The 16,602-nt window shown below is 41.1% G+C and overlaps 1 protein-coding gene across 1 annotated transcript in view; it reads right to left on the bottom strand.

Moving 5' to 3' along the window:
* Positions 1–16,602, bottom strand: part of GAREM1 (GRB2 associated regulator of MAPK1 subtype 1) — a 99,663-nt gene that overhangs the window by 70,257 nt on the left and 12,804 nt on the right. Inside the window, exon 2 of the mRNA XM_075270516.1 lies at positions 8,019–8,159. Within this exon, the coding sequence (XP_075126617.1) occupies positions 8,019–8,159 (141 nt within the window). The remainder of the gene's footprint in view (positions 1–8,018; positions 8,160–16,602) is intronic.

Genomic DNA, 16,602 nt, shown 5'->3' with positions numbered 1-16,602 from the left:
GGGGCCCCCATGTCAAAAGTTCGCCATTCCTAGTTACGCCACTGATCAAGACACATTATTTAACCATGAGAGAAAACCAAGATGTTCTTTGGATTCATAAACTACACAGCAAGAAACAAATAGGAAGAATCAAGACTCCCTCCATAGACATGGCATAACCAACCTAAAGAACCTGTACTTATAGGGAAGTCTCAGAGTTATTGCAAGTCTCAGCATAGACTCTCGCAGCTTACCAGACTACACTGTATAATACATGTAATAAATGTAATAAAGTGATGCATGACACAACACTGAGCCAGTATTCAAGCTCACTTAGTAAATCTTTCTCTTTTTCTTTAATCTAATGTCTCTATGCAGGGGTTTGGCACTCTACATATGAGAAATGGAGCTATATATTGTATAGATTAGGAGGTACCTATTGTAACAAGTACATACACTTAGACTGAGTTGCAATTGGATCCTTCCCTGACAGTCGGCATCTCCTGCACTGCTGGTCACTGTGATAAAATACTTATAACTCATTTAATGTTGGATATCACAGCTACCAATACCCAGCAATGAGAGGGCCTTTATATATTTCTGTACATTTCTCTTGCAGTGAAAATAGAATTACAATATAAATACAGATATAGCAGAGTTATCTCGAACTTCTGCAATTGGTTAAACTGCTGCAGCAATATCTTAGAGGACAACAAAAACCCATCAAAGATATTAAAATAAGATAAGATAAGATATTAAGTTTAAGTCAAAGTGTAAGTTCAGGTTACGATAACTCTTCTACATCTGTATATCAATTCCAAAATTTGTTCTGCTAAGAAGCTCCTCAGTGTAGGAAGGGTTATAAGTGCAGACTTCATTGTAGATAGAATTCAGCACTTAGCCTTCTATAAGGGGACTTAGACGTGAATACATATTATGAATTTGGTAAACTCCCTGTTTACAAAAAAATCCATATAACAGGATTAATATGCTCATGCAGCCAGTATAGGTTGTTGTATCCATGTTGTGCTCTGCTTGCTCGCTCTTCAGTCCGCCATGAGACACAATGGGAGCATTCTTAGCCATACTAGTGGTTCCTTTATTGCTGTTCAGTGGGATCTAAGAGCAGGAAATGGGAAGATGGGCCGTAATTAGAACACACAGGCATTCTGTCAATAAGAGGGGCCAGGGCTGCACGAGACATCTGCGGCACGGCTACATCTCAGCATGCAGTACGTCTCCAGACTACACCATTAATAATAGTAATAATAGTTTTTATTTATATTTATTTTGTTCCGATTTTTAGATTCTTTCCATGGTTTGTTCCTACTTCTGTAGAATATGGTAATGACATTTATACATCACCATCTGCCTTCCAATCTGGTGTTTTAATGGAAAGTCCCCCAATAAGATTGTATCAAGTGTCCAAGTAATTCCTTAATATAATAGTCTATTTTCTGTAAAGCTGAATGGTCTTCGTTCCCACCAAATTCAAAGAGATCTGTTCTCATACCCTCTCTCTCTCTCTCTCCATCTTGGATTTGGTCATCAAGAATGATAAAAATATCTAAAAAGTGGGAACAAAAAGCCAAATCTGAAGTTTTCCCTTGTTCTCTCTTTTGGGATCTGTTCCCATTTCTGTGACAACAAAATAGAAGCGAGAACAGAGCAGTTTTATGTAATATGGGAATGCAGTTTCCTAAAGTTCTAATTTACTTGCAGAAAACTATATTTTGCTGCAGAAATTTCACAGCGATTTACACAGATTTATCTACCAAGTATGAACAGGAGTGTAAAGTGGTTTGTCTGACTTTATGTTCACGGCCCCTTCAGCAGTATTAAAGAATACCTTTTGGATTTTTTTTTCTGTGTTTCAGCATTCGCCGTATGGGATAAATATTTTTATAAGTTTGTAGAAGTTTTCAGAAACACAGATGTATAATATGTTTATTTATTCCGGGGATGGGGGAGGTGATTTGAGTTAGTGTTTATTTAGTGTTTTATTGTTTTGGGTTTTTTTTTTTTTAGTTTTTTTTTTTTTAGCTCACCTAGAGGGCTTGGCCCCTCAATCTTTTGATTGCATGTCCCATAGATTACAATACAGCTGTACTGAAGTCTATGGGGCGTTCGCTACATAGCTATTGAAGATGGTCATAGACCTGCCTCAATAGCTATATTACAAAGACAGGCCTGGGAGACTTCATTAGGAACCAGTAGGTGACCGCCTTCTGGACTAGAAGAGGTGAGGGGGTTGGATGTTTGTTTTTTAAATACACTTAGGGAATGTCACTTAATGCAATGCCTGTGATCAGAGTGATGTGATTGTGTGCACTAGCTCTGGGTCTCTGCAGTGCAATACATCTTCTAAGACCCCGCCTCAGCATCCTTATTACGGTGGATGTCAGGAAGGGGTTAAGCTGTTCTCCTGTTCCGTATCTTCAATCTGACTGCATTCAGCCTCATACACAGAGCTCTATGCAGAAGAGAGCAGTGGAGTAGGATTCGCCAGCCAGCTGGTTAATTGTTTTATTGCCTTGTTCTGTGCACTAGAAGTCCCTTAACTACAAACCTAGCCGTGTCAAAAGTGTAAACTCAAAGGGTCCATTCATACGGAGTAAACGCGCGCTCATTTTGTCAAAAATACACGTGTAAAAATAAGACTCCCATTGACATTTTACACGTGTATTTTGACGGGTTTTTTATGTGTTTTTTTACACGCGTAAAAAAGTCATTGAAGTCAATGGGAGTCTTATTTTTACACGTGTATTTTTTTAAAAAAAATTTTGTATTTTGCCAAAATGAGCGAGCGTTTACTACGTGTGAATGGACCCAAAAGAGTAAGAGGGTGTAACAGCAGCAATTATTTGAGTGTCTTTTCTATCCCCGTCCATACATTAATATGTAGGAAGTAATGCCTTGGTCACTTGTGCCTGGTGTCCATCTGTCATGAATCCGACGAAATTGCAGAAAAACATTGGGAACGGTTTGGAAATGGTCCATTTGAAAACCCATTCATTTCAATGGGTTTTTAAAGCAATCTGCAGGTGTCCATTTGCAGCCTCTCCATCTTGAATCCGCCTTTTTTCATGAACACAAAGAGGGACATGCAAGACTTTTGTGTCTGTCCAAAAAAAGTGAATTCACGGGAGAGACTGCAAACAGACACCTGCGGATTGCTTTTAAAACTCCTCAAAGTGAATGGGTTTTTAAATGGACCGTTTGCAAACTGTTCTCAATCTGTTCTTCTGAAATTTCAGCGGATTCACGATGGACGGACACCAGGCGCAAGTGTGAACGCCCCCTAGCTGTGCCTGAAAAGTGGAGAAGAAAACATATTTCATAACATATATTACAAAGTTTCAGTTATTAACCTGTACTACTCATTTATACAAAGTTGTTTATAGCTGGAGATAAACATTACAAGGCCTCAGCAGCAATAGCTATGGTCTTCTGTATACCGGTTCCTTGGCTGACACCAGCAGTGATGTCCCGTTCATTCATGAGAATAGGGGAGTCAGGAGGAATGAGTGTTCAACTGACAGCTAATAAAGGTGTGCGGGCACCTCAAGAAAAGATGTTCCAGAATTCTTATTTATTTTATGTATTGGCTTAAACAAACATGTCAGGAGAACAGACAAGTCGTCTTCAATGTATAACTTGCCATTTCACCAGATCACTGGGAGAATATGAGTTTTGTTGTGAAGCAGGGAAGGACGCATTATGTATACACTCCCTTCAATCTTTCACTAAATAATCCTGCGACATGACAAGCTCATATTATACACCAATTACAGACGATGGCTGATGAGTTAATCCTGCCATGTCCATGTGAGCTGTTCCTCTGACTTCCAAATAACTTGCAGAAGAAATGTACACAACAAATGGAAACATAGATGAACACACAAACGTTTGCAACGCCATCCCCTCTAATAATAGGATGCAGTCAAGTAATGAACACCTATTATAAAAAGCATTAACTAATCAAACTGGTCTTAACAAGTTTTTAACAACCCACTCAGATCAGCCCACAGATCATGTCCCAGCTGCTCCGGCTCGCACACAATGCGCACGTCACACAACGTACAGGGCATCTATGAAGTACATTGCTGCAGTCAGGGGGACACACACTAAATTAAACCCATACTGTAATAACTGCATTCTATACACTAGAAATGACATGGCTCTGTGAATCTCCAGTATATTCCTACTGACAAAGGGCCCGTGAGTAAATATACTTGTGACAGTATCTGCTTGCATACTACATAAAGATCACTGACCAGAAGGTCAAAATTGGAGGCATTAAACTTTAAAACTGAGCATCTGGTGTGCAAGGGGAGGGGGTTTTGGCCATTTATTATGTTCAATCTGACTGTTTTAGTTCTAAAACTTCCATGAGACAGAAAAAAAAAATGGCCGTCAAGACTAAAGAACAAATCCCTTGTTGAGTGGCTATACCAGGCTATGCGCTCCACAAGGAATGAATAATCCCAATAAGTAGTGGAATAAAATTCACTATATTTAATGACTCAGATTACACATTTTGGGGTGTGAGGCACTACACAGAGTGCACCCCTTCCTCAGATGCAAAGAAGACATCAGACTAAAGAGAAAGTTATATAGAGCAAAGAATATATTCTTAGGGTGGCTTAGGGCATGTTCACATTATCATTATTGCAGACTGTTGCCTTCATCATAGAATGAAAACAACCAACATTAATAGTAGAAGAGTAATAGACACAGACAGAGCCCTCTTCATCAAAATCAGCTCCAAATTCTGTCCCAAAACATCCTCCATTCATTTCATTCCACTCAGATATGGATTTTTATCATATTTGATCTTCAGACAGAAAATACCTGGCAGGTGCGGAATTTGGAATTTCATTTCCCGAAGCTGAATTTTCAGCTAGGAAAATTTGCGCCATGTGAAGTACCCCTAAGCAGGCCCCAAGTAAGAGATATAAATAATGCATAAGTTTTTGTTGCCGTCATTCCCTCCTGTTCTCACTTAGACCTAGTGGGAATTCCACAATGTGATAAGAGCTGTAGGCAAACGTCACTGTGTCATTGTGTGATAAGTAAAACCATCTGGACCACAAACGTTTAACCATCGTACAGACATACATACAAGTATAAAAAGCTTTATCTATTACCGTCTTGAAACCAAGAACTGATAGAAGGTCTGGAGCACTTGAACGTTTCTTGTGGTTTTATCATATCGGAAAATTTCCTTGCAATTTTCTAGTTCTTACAAACACTATGACAATTGAGTGAAGACACAGAAAGCTTTTTTGCACAAAGTCTAATCCAACCAATCCAAGAAATATAGCGTATATAGAGTGCTCTGCTATGGGTCATGGCCAGAATAAAGAGAATCATTTTGATAAATATGAAACTGGACAACAACCCCAACAACAACAAAAAAACAGCGGTCCTGAGCAATGGTAACCAGTTAGACTGCTCTGGGTTTATACATGTGCCAAATACTAATATTTTTACACTTTGTACATATTGTGTCATCTCTTATGTAAATTACTATAAGTGAACAATGGTCTTTTTCCTGTAATGTATGTTCAGGCATCTCCGATTTGTTCTTTAGCAAATCAAATATCTGTCTACAAGAGAATCCGTGACCGTAATATGAGGTCGACATTCACATTACTGCTGCAAAATTGCCATGACTATGGACTAGCATCAAAGCTAGTCCTATGGAATATCTGCACAAATTGTATTCACTGCATGTGAATGAGGCTTAATATACCCTATTCACTTGCATTGGATAAAAAGGATTTAGGAGAAAGAATCCATATATCCAAATCCTCCTCAATGTGAATGACTGGCATTGTTGCCTACAATCCTTAGCCTTAATAAACCTGAGACACATTTGGAAATAAAATCTGACTGCTAAACAGATACAGTATGGTGAGACTTTATTCAATAGCTTTTCCCGTAGATGGGTCACTCTTCCCAATGATAAGATCTATAGGCAGTTTTGGCAAATATGCAATGTTAGGTGTGAGCCCATCCAGAGGATTAGACGTCAGTGTTAAAGGGGTTAAACTGATACAACAGATCATTTAACTGAGAAATCTTTTTGGATAATTGAGGAAATCAAGAAAGTAACTAAAGTGAAGTGATGTAAGACAGAAAACGGAGATAATAAATAGCTATAAAGGCTGGAGATTTATAACCACAATGATCATTAACCACAGTGTTAATAGCTAACCATGACTAAATGACTAAGGAAACCTGGATGTTATTACCAGGCACCAAACAATATGTATCCATCATCCTGCAGTTTAGATCCTAGACAGCTTATCATGTTACTATCGACCTGGAGATTACAAATGTATCATAACAACCCTCTAGGAAACCATTCGGACTATTGACAGGCAATTATAGCTAATAACTATAATGTCATCAACATAGGAACTGCAAATGTCCCATGAACACAAAACTACAAAATCCAAGTTGCAAACTTTGACTATGGCTAGGGTCAAACATAGCGAAACACCGATCAACAAACGCAGCAAAGAACATATACATCACACTACTGCCAATTCATTTATTGCCCTGTTGTCAGAATGGTTTCATTTACTTTTTCCTTCTAAGGTTTTCATAGCAGGGGTGTTACATAGATGAAGCCAGGAGCAGAGAGGAGACATCTCAGTATCATGTCCCAAAGAGCAGTACTGTGCCTTACATAAAACACTGCGATGAGGACTCACCAGATACAAAGAAGTTATTATCAACTCTGCTGGCAATGTCATAGTGAAATGAGGAGTAGATCTGGAATGTACTATGTTACTTTGTACTAAACAGAAAATAATATCATTTGTAAAAATGTAGCATTCGCAAGTCAGGAAACAAAAATTATAGTGTTATTAGTTGTAATGATAATGTTATTAATGGTAATGCAGTGTGCAAAATTTTGATTCAGAAGCATGGGCACCGTCAGCTTCTTTCCACTGTAAAGGCGCCATCATCTTTGCCATTGTGCTAGTCTATACAGTACATTGCTCAGGAACACAGGGGGTAGGGGAAAAAATTCTAACGGTGTGGGAATCCTTGCATCACCACCTATTGAAGGATGCAAGGAGATGGAGTTGGTGGAGGTGGCAAAATGTCTTCTTTATAGAGATATTCCAAGACTTATATGGATGACCTAATCTTAGGATATAGGATCAATATCAGATAGGTGGGGGAGGGGGATCTAACTTCCAGTAGTTTGCACCAGAACTAGTACATCTCTATACAGAGTGTAGCAGTCAGGCTAGATACTGCAAGCTCGGCCCCACTGACTTGAATTGGGTAGAGCAGCAATAACAAGGCATAGGTACTACACAATGCACTGACCTGTGACGGCTCCAGTTCACGGTGGCTTCTATGAACAGCCAATTGGTTGAGGTGCTGTGCGTTTGATCCCCACCAATCTGATCTTAAGGAGAGGTCATCAGTAGTAAAGTCTTGATATACCTCTTTAACTATGTCTTGATCTGAAATGGAGCTCCTGTTCCCTATACAATGTTACTCTGATCAGTTTATATATGCTGAGCAAGTAAATTCACTGACTGATATCCCAGACCATCTGAAATGTCAAACTACGTGGCAGTCACATGTATTCTATGCTCATAGATATGTCTGTTTGGAGTACAAATAATGTACAGGTGGACAATCTGAAAGTTTGTCACTCACTTTGATTGTTATTAAAATCTAATGAAAATTTCCAAAAAGAAACATAGAAATCATAGAAATGGGACAATTGGCATAAGCCCCATTACTTCTGTGCACATAGTGTGTGTAAGGGAAAAATGTGACAGGGACTGAAGTGAGCAATTACAGCTCTGTACAACGCTGCATTAAGCAGCATATCCATCAATGGTATGCAATGCACAATATCAAAGCAGCCACAACAACATGGAAAAACATGTCAGATTCTTTATTGAAGGTGGAACTCGTAACTCATTACATAAACTGCCCAGAGGTAAGAGGCTCGATAACTTATAGCTATAAAAGAAGTAGTGGTATTTTTGTAGACATACCTCCATAGTGCACAGGAATCTCAATCTTTGGACCTATGACATAATGCCCCTCTTCTAAACTGTGGGCTGTGATGGTGGTCCACTGCCGACACGAGTGAATTAAGAGATAGTCATTCTCCCGCAGACCTTCAATGTTTTCCCCTAAAAAAATAAATATATAGATATAGATTATTTGCATTCACGATGGACTGACGACACACCTTTATAAAGGGCTGAAATGACATGAGACTTAACCATTCAATCTATACTGTGAGATATCAAAGGTTAATCCATAAGTAATGTCTGTGATAAATCAGATAATAACCTAAAAGCCATTAATATGTCTAGTCTGGAGACTAAATTGAGATAGAGCTCTTATAATGGTGCTACAGACAATATAACACAAAAAGCCCAATAATTCCCACTACTGAAAACGTCCTTAATACCTCTGTACATTACTGTATATTTATGTCCATATCTAGGCATTGTTCATCTAGACATGGTTTCCCAGATAATAGAGTACTGCAAAGACTAGTCCAATATGATAACAGCCTAGTCAGGTATTGTGATATGTGACACATTAGGATGTCCATGGACCCAACAGATTGAGATACTGAGCAAATTTCTGGACACCTTTCTGGACTCCATTAAAGAAATCTCCGCATATAAATCTAGAAATGAGGTCCTAGTAAAACCATTCAGGTGGTCACATCGGCTGGACCGTTTCGACTGGACCATACATGCGATTGTTCCTCAGGATCTCTTACCCTCTTACTTATATCAGTAATTGCACTGACATGCAGGACTTTTAGGGAACACAGAACAGAAGAAAGGGCCACGGTATCTGAAGCGGGGGCAACACGGTGGCTCAGTGGTTAGCACTGTAGCCTTGCAGTGCTGGAGTCCTGGGTTTGAATCCCGCCAGGAACAACATCTGCAAGGAGTTTGTATGTTCTTCTCGTGTTTGCCTGGATTTCCTCCCATACTCCAAAGACATACTGATAGGGAAAAATGTAGATTGTGAGCTCTATATGGGGCTCACAATCTACATTTTTAAAAAATGGTCTCTGAAGCAATGATGCCATGATGTGTAGCTGTAAAGGATAACACGTAAAAGGACAAATCCTGCCAACAGACGATAATTTAATACAACATATTGCAGGAAGAGATTACATATTAACAGGCATAGTACAGCAAGGGTCATATATGAGGTCAGAAGGATAAGTGCACTCATTTATTACCTGCCAGTTGTAATGTAGTTAATAAGTGAAACACAGTGGAAAAGATTACATAAGATTAATACTGTTACTTCAGTTTTCTGACATAGTTGCATACAATGCACAATGCGTAGATACAATATTTTACTCTGGGATGAACAAGTCTAAGTCCACTGTCCTGCCCACCCATAGTCACACAACAAAGGGAGAAGGCGAAAACGGGGATTGTCACAAGAAAGGGCCCTGAGCCATATGTGCGCCACCATATCATCCCTTTACACCAGAAAACTTGTGTAGAAGGATTGATAAATTCCTCCTAGTGAATTATGTGAATTTAGCCTAAGACTATTCTCATCACGTTTTGAGACCAAGTGAAGACAAACACCAGTGTCAGATGGACTGATGCAATACATCCCATTGTACAGACACATCACTATCCTTACAGTCACACGACTGAGCTTCACCTGTAAAACTCGGCCTGTTTGTTGGCTGGATTTAGTGGTCTGAACAGTATGCTGAGAGAGGGACTCCTAGCAATATAGTTATCTAATCTGCGAGGAGTCCCTGCGCCCAGCGACATACTCTCCTATACTATAATCTGTACAGGACATCAGAGACTTACATTGTGCTGGGCCTTGTAGTTGCTCAGTGTATGCAATGATTTATTACCATACAAGACTAAGCCTGTAGGCAGAGTCCTCTTTTCTACAAGTATCTACTTGTTAGTTTTGTGTTTATTGTACATTGTATGTGAACCCCTTCACAAATGTACAGCACAGTACTATGTAATACATAATAATAATGCATACCTCCCAACTTTTGAAGAACCGAAAGAGGGATAAAATGTGCGGCGCGCATAGCGTGCCGCGGCAAATTTAGCCCCGCCCACTTTTGTGTTAACTCCGCCCACTCGTTAATTTTTCATGTGCCCGCACACAGTATAATCCTCCTACAGTCACCCGTAAATTATATGTCCCCCCCTCTATCTCTCCCCCAGTTTCATATACACCCTTCATCTGCCCCCAGTTTCATGTCCCTCTTCCATCTCTGCCCCCAGATTCATGTCCCTCCATCTCTGCCCCCAGATTCATGTCCCCTCCATCTCTGCCCCCAGATTCATGTCCCCCATCTCTGCCCCCAGATTCATGTCCCCACATCTCTGCCCCCAGATTCATGTCCCTCCATCTCTGCCCCCAGATTCATGTCCTCTCCATCTCTGCCCCCAGATTCATGTCCCCCATCTCTGCCCCCAGATTCATGTCCGCCATCTCTGCCCCCAGATTCATGTCCCTCCATCTCTGCCCCCAGATTCATGTCCCCACATCTTTGCCCCCAGTGTCATGCCGTCCTCTCCATCTCTGCCCCCAGTGTCATGCCGTCCTCTCCTTCATCTGCCCCCAGATTCACGTTCCACCTCCACATTAAACTTACCTTCTCCTCCGCTCCCTCGCCGCTCTCTGCTCGCCTCTCTCCCTGACACAAGCGGCTGAAGCTGCTCGCGTGCTCGCTTCGCCGCTGCGTCTCTCTCTCGCTGACACATGCCGCTGAAGCGAGGAGCTGACCTGTGTCAGCTCCTCGCTTCACCGCTGCCGCCGGCTCCTGGCTTGTACATCGCGTCTACAAGCCAGGAGCCGGCGGTAGCAGGGAAGCGAGGAGCTGACACAGGTCAGCTCCTCGCTTCAGCCGCATGTGTCAGCGAGAGAGAGACGCAGCGGCGAAGCGAGCAGCTTCAGCCGCATGTGTCAGGGAGAGAGGCGGGCAGAGGCGAAGCGAGGAGCTGACCTGTGTCAGCTCCTTGCTTCAGCCGCATATGTGTTCAACTCAGATCTGCGTCCTCTGGACGCAGATCTGAGTTGAAATCGGGACATACCTCCCTCCAACCGGGACCGCGGGACATGTCACCCAAATCGTGACTGTCCCGCGGAAATCGGGACGGTTGGGAGGTATGATAATGGAGATAAGTAGAATACGCTTTTCCCCTTTGTTGGGTAAATGGAGAAGTATATATACACTTGGCATGTATGCCAGGTGCTTTTTTCCAGCTTACATCCTAAATGTAGCTCACTAACATGATGTGAACAGGGCCTGAACAGTGTATTTCTTGCACACTGGATAAATGAACAGCCCTGCTATCTTTATCACTGCTGTCTATGACAGATTTCTAGGCCATAAACAACCCCTATATTTATCTTCTGAATGTATTTGACTGAACAAAGGCCTGTGAATGTGGTATTTTCTATGGTCGCAGTGTTATTCCTGCTAATGATCGCTCTTCCCTGGATTTAGCCAACTCCGCAGAACGAGTCTATTTCACAGGCGAGTCATCCATTAAGTCTCCGGTTCCTCTGCGTTTCCTTACAACTAGAATCAATACTATGACTTTGTCCATGCCCTTCAAAGCTTGAACAGTAATGGGCTGAAGGAACAAAATCTTCCCCTCCTCAACATCGAAACGTGGTACATGGCAGTGTCAACACAGGAGTAACACCACTCATCCAGCATGGGGGAGCCTATAAAATGTCAGAATGATACAAACTATTCTCTACTGAGTATCTTAAACTCTAGCCATAGATCTTAGATTAACTGCAGGGAGAAAAAAAAAGAAAAAGTAAATGTAACATTCTGGAAATAAATATATCACTTATAAGAGTCAATTTCCGAGTAAGAAAACTACCTATACTAAGAGTCCGGATATTGATCTCGCTGGACTAAGGAACTGGCCCACTACGGAAGCTGTAGCATTAGTTTGCTGCATCTTCATTGTATATTAAAAGAAAAAGTAATTACAGATTTTTCCTGTTACTCTGGCAATATCACAAAACCTTATAATACTAGCATCTGCCACTTGTCTCATGTAATTTTAGAAGAAAAGGAATCTGGCAGCAACATTTACTCAAAATGAAGCAAACTGAACAGTAATAAAAATCAGCAAGAACCAACTCTACAATTCCTAGTCCGCAAAACAGATAGCTCATGTGAAAGAAGCCTTGAAGATAGAAAGTCTATTAACCTTCATAGATTCCAATAGTAACAGAAAATGGTCAGTTTACTCAAATATACATTTGGAGGTTCATTTTGGTGACACTAGGTTCACACTAGCGCCATCCAGGCTCTCGGGTCCATCGGGGCCCCCGAACAACAGAGAGCTGGACCGCTACAACAAGTTACAATTCAAGACTTTCTTCTCCATCAAATCTCAGCGATTTCTGCTACGGAGTTTCCGACAGAAACTCCAACATAGATGTGACCTCACCCAGCCTTTACACGTGACTTCTGCTGGAGAAGACAACTTCCAACTCATTAAAAACTTAATTATATTTATGGAAAACTAAAGATTTCAGAAATGTTTTCCAGGTGAAAAGTTAGAGACATCAATATCCTAAATCTGGTGCATCTTTGGATTTCCTGGTCTGCGGATACTCTGAGTATTAAACAGACACTGTCTTCCACAATATTTGCTTACTTTTGTAACAGAATAAAAAGTCGTGCATGCAAGACAGCGTTCATCATGAGTGTCCTGAGTGTCCTCCATTTTATAATTCGGGTGTCTATGATTGATTTATTTTTATTTTTTTAAAGTCTAATAAAAATTGAGGTGTTGATTCTGGACAAATATAGAACATATCTGTCAAAAAACTGAATATGCTTACACTTGTCTCAAATGGCAGGCCTGTTGGTTGGCCAGTCACTCTCAAAATGCATTCATATACACAGACGGCTATTATGTCAGCAAGTACGATGGGAAAAAAACGCCCATGTAGTGGGGTCTCTTGCTCTAAATATGAACATCTTCTAAAATATTGCCACTAGAACACAAGTGTATATGTGGATAAGAAATGTTTTCTATACTATACTATACGTTTACTATATGTTTGTTTTAGTTTTCCTTACCATTTCCTATGTTTCCTCAAGTTATTATGTGACTGCACTACCTTTTCATGTCCAATATTGTTATACTACCATCAACTGCACAAAAAACCGCACCAGGTGAACATGGGCACAAGTTTGTATCCGATTGCCTCTAAGTTGATATCAAGCTTAGATGCCCATAAAAGTTACAGCACAAAAAGTTACTCAATAGAATGTAATTGCCCACAAGAAAAAAATAAATACACACACTATATATATATATATATATATATATATATATATATATATATATATATATAATAAAGCTAGCGGCAACAAAGGAAGCCATTTACGACATGCAATTTTTTTTAAAAAAGTGCAATTATAGGTAAAACCACATTTTAAACACACTTAGAGGTTAGTGTTCCTTTGTACTTTATATTATTGTAACAGTTTTGCTTGGAAAGCGATTATGTCCTTTACATTGTACGTCTGCCCCTCCCCAGGTAATTTCTAAAGTTAAATTGTGGGTTGTCAAGGGAACAACACAGCAGTAAGCAGAACACCACGCACCACCGCTGCAAAGAGGCTCAGTGCCCACACTCTTAAAGAGAAACCAACCTGGCACATTGTATACCTCACAAGTATGGCAGAACCACTCATGGGATGGTTTTTCAATTTATTAACCTACTGTAGATTGTCTAATATTATTGGAGACACAGGAATACTAAGTCTTACCAACATAATGGGCAAGACATGGAGACAACCAGCAAATACAGTAGCCTCAGTGTTGGTAGAAAATAAGGATCTGCTACTTCCTTGATGTTCTTGAGACTGGTTATTAAGTGAGGCCATGGCAGGCTTAAAGGGTTATTCTGATGATTAGAGGTTATCCTCTATCCACAGGACAGGATATGATCCGAAACTCCCACTATCATAAGAACAGGGGTTCCATGTCACTCCTACAGAAGGAGCAGCCGGCCAAGTATGTACACTGATACTCCATTCATATCAATAGGGCAGATAAGTCTGTGCGTCATAAATCTGTGTCCCAATCCAGACAGCAGGGGTAGTGCATTCACTATGCAAAGACTGCAAGACATCAAAGGAAATCTGAACAGAGATCAAACGAGTTTCAGAATTAGTGTAGTGAGGGTGACCTATGCACAATCCTGACTTCTAGGCCTGGCTGCAGTTGAGTCCTTTATAGTTAGGCCAGAGCTCAGCTACCTCCAGCAGTCACATAGTTAGTCCCTATCCTGTGACTAGGAGATGGACTGGAATTACAATATCCCTTTAAGGGTTTAAGGATTCTTAAAATGTGCAGTGACCAGCTGTGTGGCATTATTACGCACATGTACAATATGAGTCTAAAGCTGGGAGTGGTACCTCAACTGTGGAAAACATCTTGTGTGGTATCAGTCCCAAAGAAACCCAACCCGATGGGCTACAATGACTACCCTGAGCACTGACATCCCACCTGATGAAGGTCCTAGAGAGACTGGTCCTGACACCCCTACGCCCCCTAGTGAGCTCTGCTCTGGACCCCCTCCAGTTTGTCTATCGGCCGGGCATTGGGGTAGATGATGCCATCATTCACCTTCTTCACAGAGCTCTCTCTCTCCTGGAGAAACCCAGGAACACTGTGAGGATAATGTTCTTTGATTTCTTCAGTGCGTTCAACACCATTCAGCCAGGGCTACTGAGGGAGAAGCTGAACCTTGGTGGTGTGGACCATCACCTGTCCAACTGGATCCTAGACTACCTGACTAACCGCCCTCAGTATGTGAGAGCCCAGGACTGTGTGTCTGACACTGTGATCTGTAGTACGGGGGCACCACAAGGTACAGTTCTTGCCCCATTTCTCTTCACACTGTACACTGCTGACTTTAGGCATAACTCATCCATCTGTTACTTACAGAAGTACTCCGATGACTCTGCTATAGTCGGCCTTATCACTGATAGCGACGATAGGGAATACAGAGAATCAAACCGGGATTTTGTGGAATGGTATCAGCGGAACCACGTCAGGATTAATGCTGGGAAGAGCAAGGAGATAGTGGTGGACTTTATTAAACAGAGAAGTGCTCCGACCCCGGTGGAGATCCAAGGAACATGTATTGAGATAGTCAGGACCTATAAGTATCTGGGTGTAATACATTAGAATGGGCTGATCACCTGGAGGCGCTGCACAGAAAGTGCCACAGCAGGCTCTACCTCTAGCAGTATATCAACCAGGGACAGAAACAGACTTGACAGGCGGATCAGAAGGGCCAGCTCTGTCCTGGGGAGCCCCCTTGACCCAGTACAGGTGGTGGGTGACAGAAGGATACTGTCCGTGGTGAGCTCCATGTGGGAGAATAAATCCCACCCCATGTATGGGACCTTGATGGGACTTGGCAGCACTGTAAGTGACCAACTGCTTCACCCCAAGTGTGAGAAGGAGCGCTATCGCAAGTCCTTCCTTCCAACCGCGACCAGGCTACATAATCTACATCAGGCCAAGCGAAGATCTCTCCGCACAGAGAACTAATGATTATGACTATGAAGTCTTCCTTCTTTCTTTCTTCTTCTGTTCCTTAGCTGCTATGGACTCCTAGTATATCTTCTCTTCTCAGCATATGTGTGTCTACTTCCGTAATATATCACTGTGTATTATCCTGTATCTGTATTACTATGCTGCTGCAACATACTGAAATTTCCCCACTGTGGGACTATTAAAGGATTATCTTATCTTATCTTTAAGGCTGGATTCACATCTGCACTTGTTTACTGGTCATGGATGTAATGCGTAACTAAACTTTTAATTTTTATCTGACAGAGCATTTACTTGGAGAAACATTACCACTGTCTGGAAAGATGCTGGCCATGTTTGAAATTTTCACTCAATAGACAGAAAAGCTCATTCTATGTAGGATCTTTCTTCAAAACGAATGTTCTTTGGAAGATCATTAGTCCTTTGCCTTGTTTCACTGGACAAGAATGGCCAGTGTGACTAACTGCCAATATGTGTCTGACTATGTAAGTACACCAAACAATTGTTCAAGTAAAGGTGTGTTGCCACTACCATTATTTAATGCCTGTGGGCTCATCCACCACAGGATAAGAATAACGGACATGAAATGACGGGTGAAGATTCAAGCCCCTCTGTCAGATGTCCCCCTACATTCTCCCCAATGTAAATATCATAAGAGAATTTTTCTTCCATCATGTTTTTTACTTCTCTGTCAGAAGAGAAGTTTTGTATGCAGAATTTTTTCTTCTATTACAAATGTAAACAAATATGATGGAAGAAAGTGTCCATCATGTTTTTTACATTACAGTCAGTGGGAAGAGAAACAGACATAGGGGGCTCTGTCTATGTTCGTTACTCAGTTATAGTTAATATCTGTTGCTCTGATCCTTTGATGGATGACAGAAACAGATATTCATAACGGTCCACAGATAAATATATTGCCAAAAAAACGCTCAAACCCAAAAAATGAATGGGAAAGGAATGAAAAACATACTTTTATAGGCTGCTCCGGATAGATCCCCAA

This window comes from Leptodactylus fuscus, chromosome 4, assembly GCF_031893055.1.
Source record: "Leptodactylus fuscus isolate aLepFus1 chromosome 4, aLepFus1.hap2, whole genome shotgun sequence".
Classification (NCBI taxonomy): domain Eukaryota; kingdom Metazoa; phylum Chordata; class Amphibia; order Anura; family Leptodactylidae; genus Leptodactylus; species Leptodactylus fuscus.
Note: the sequence above shows the minus strand (reverse complement) of the source record. Positions and strands in the feature narration are given on the sequence as shown.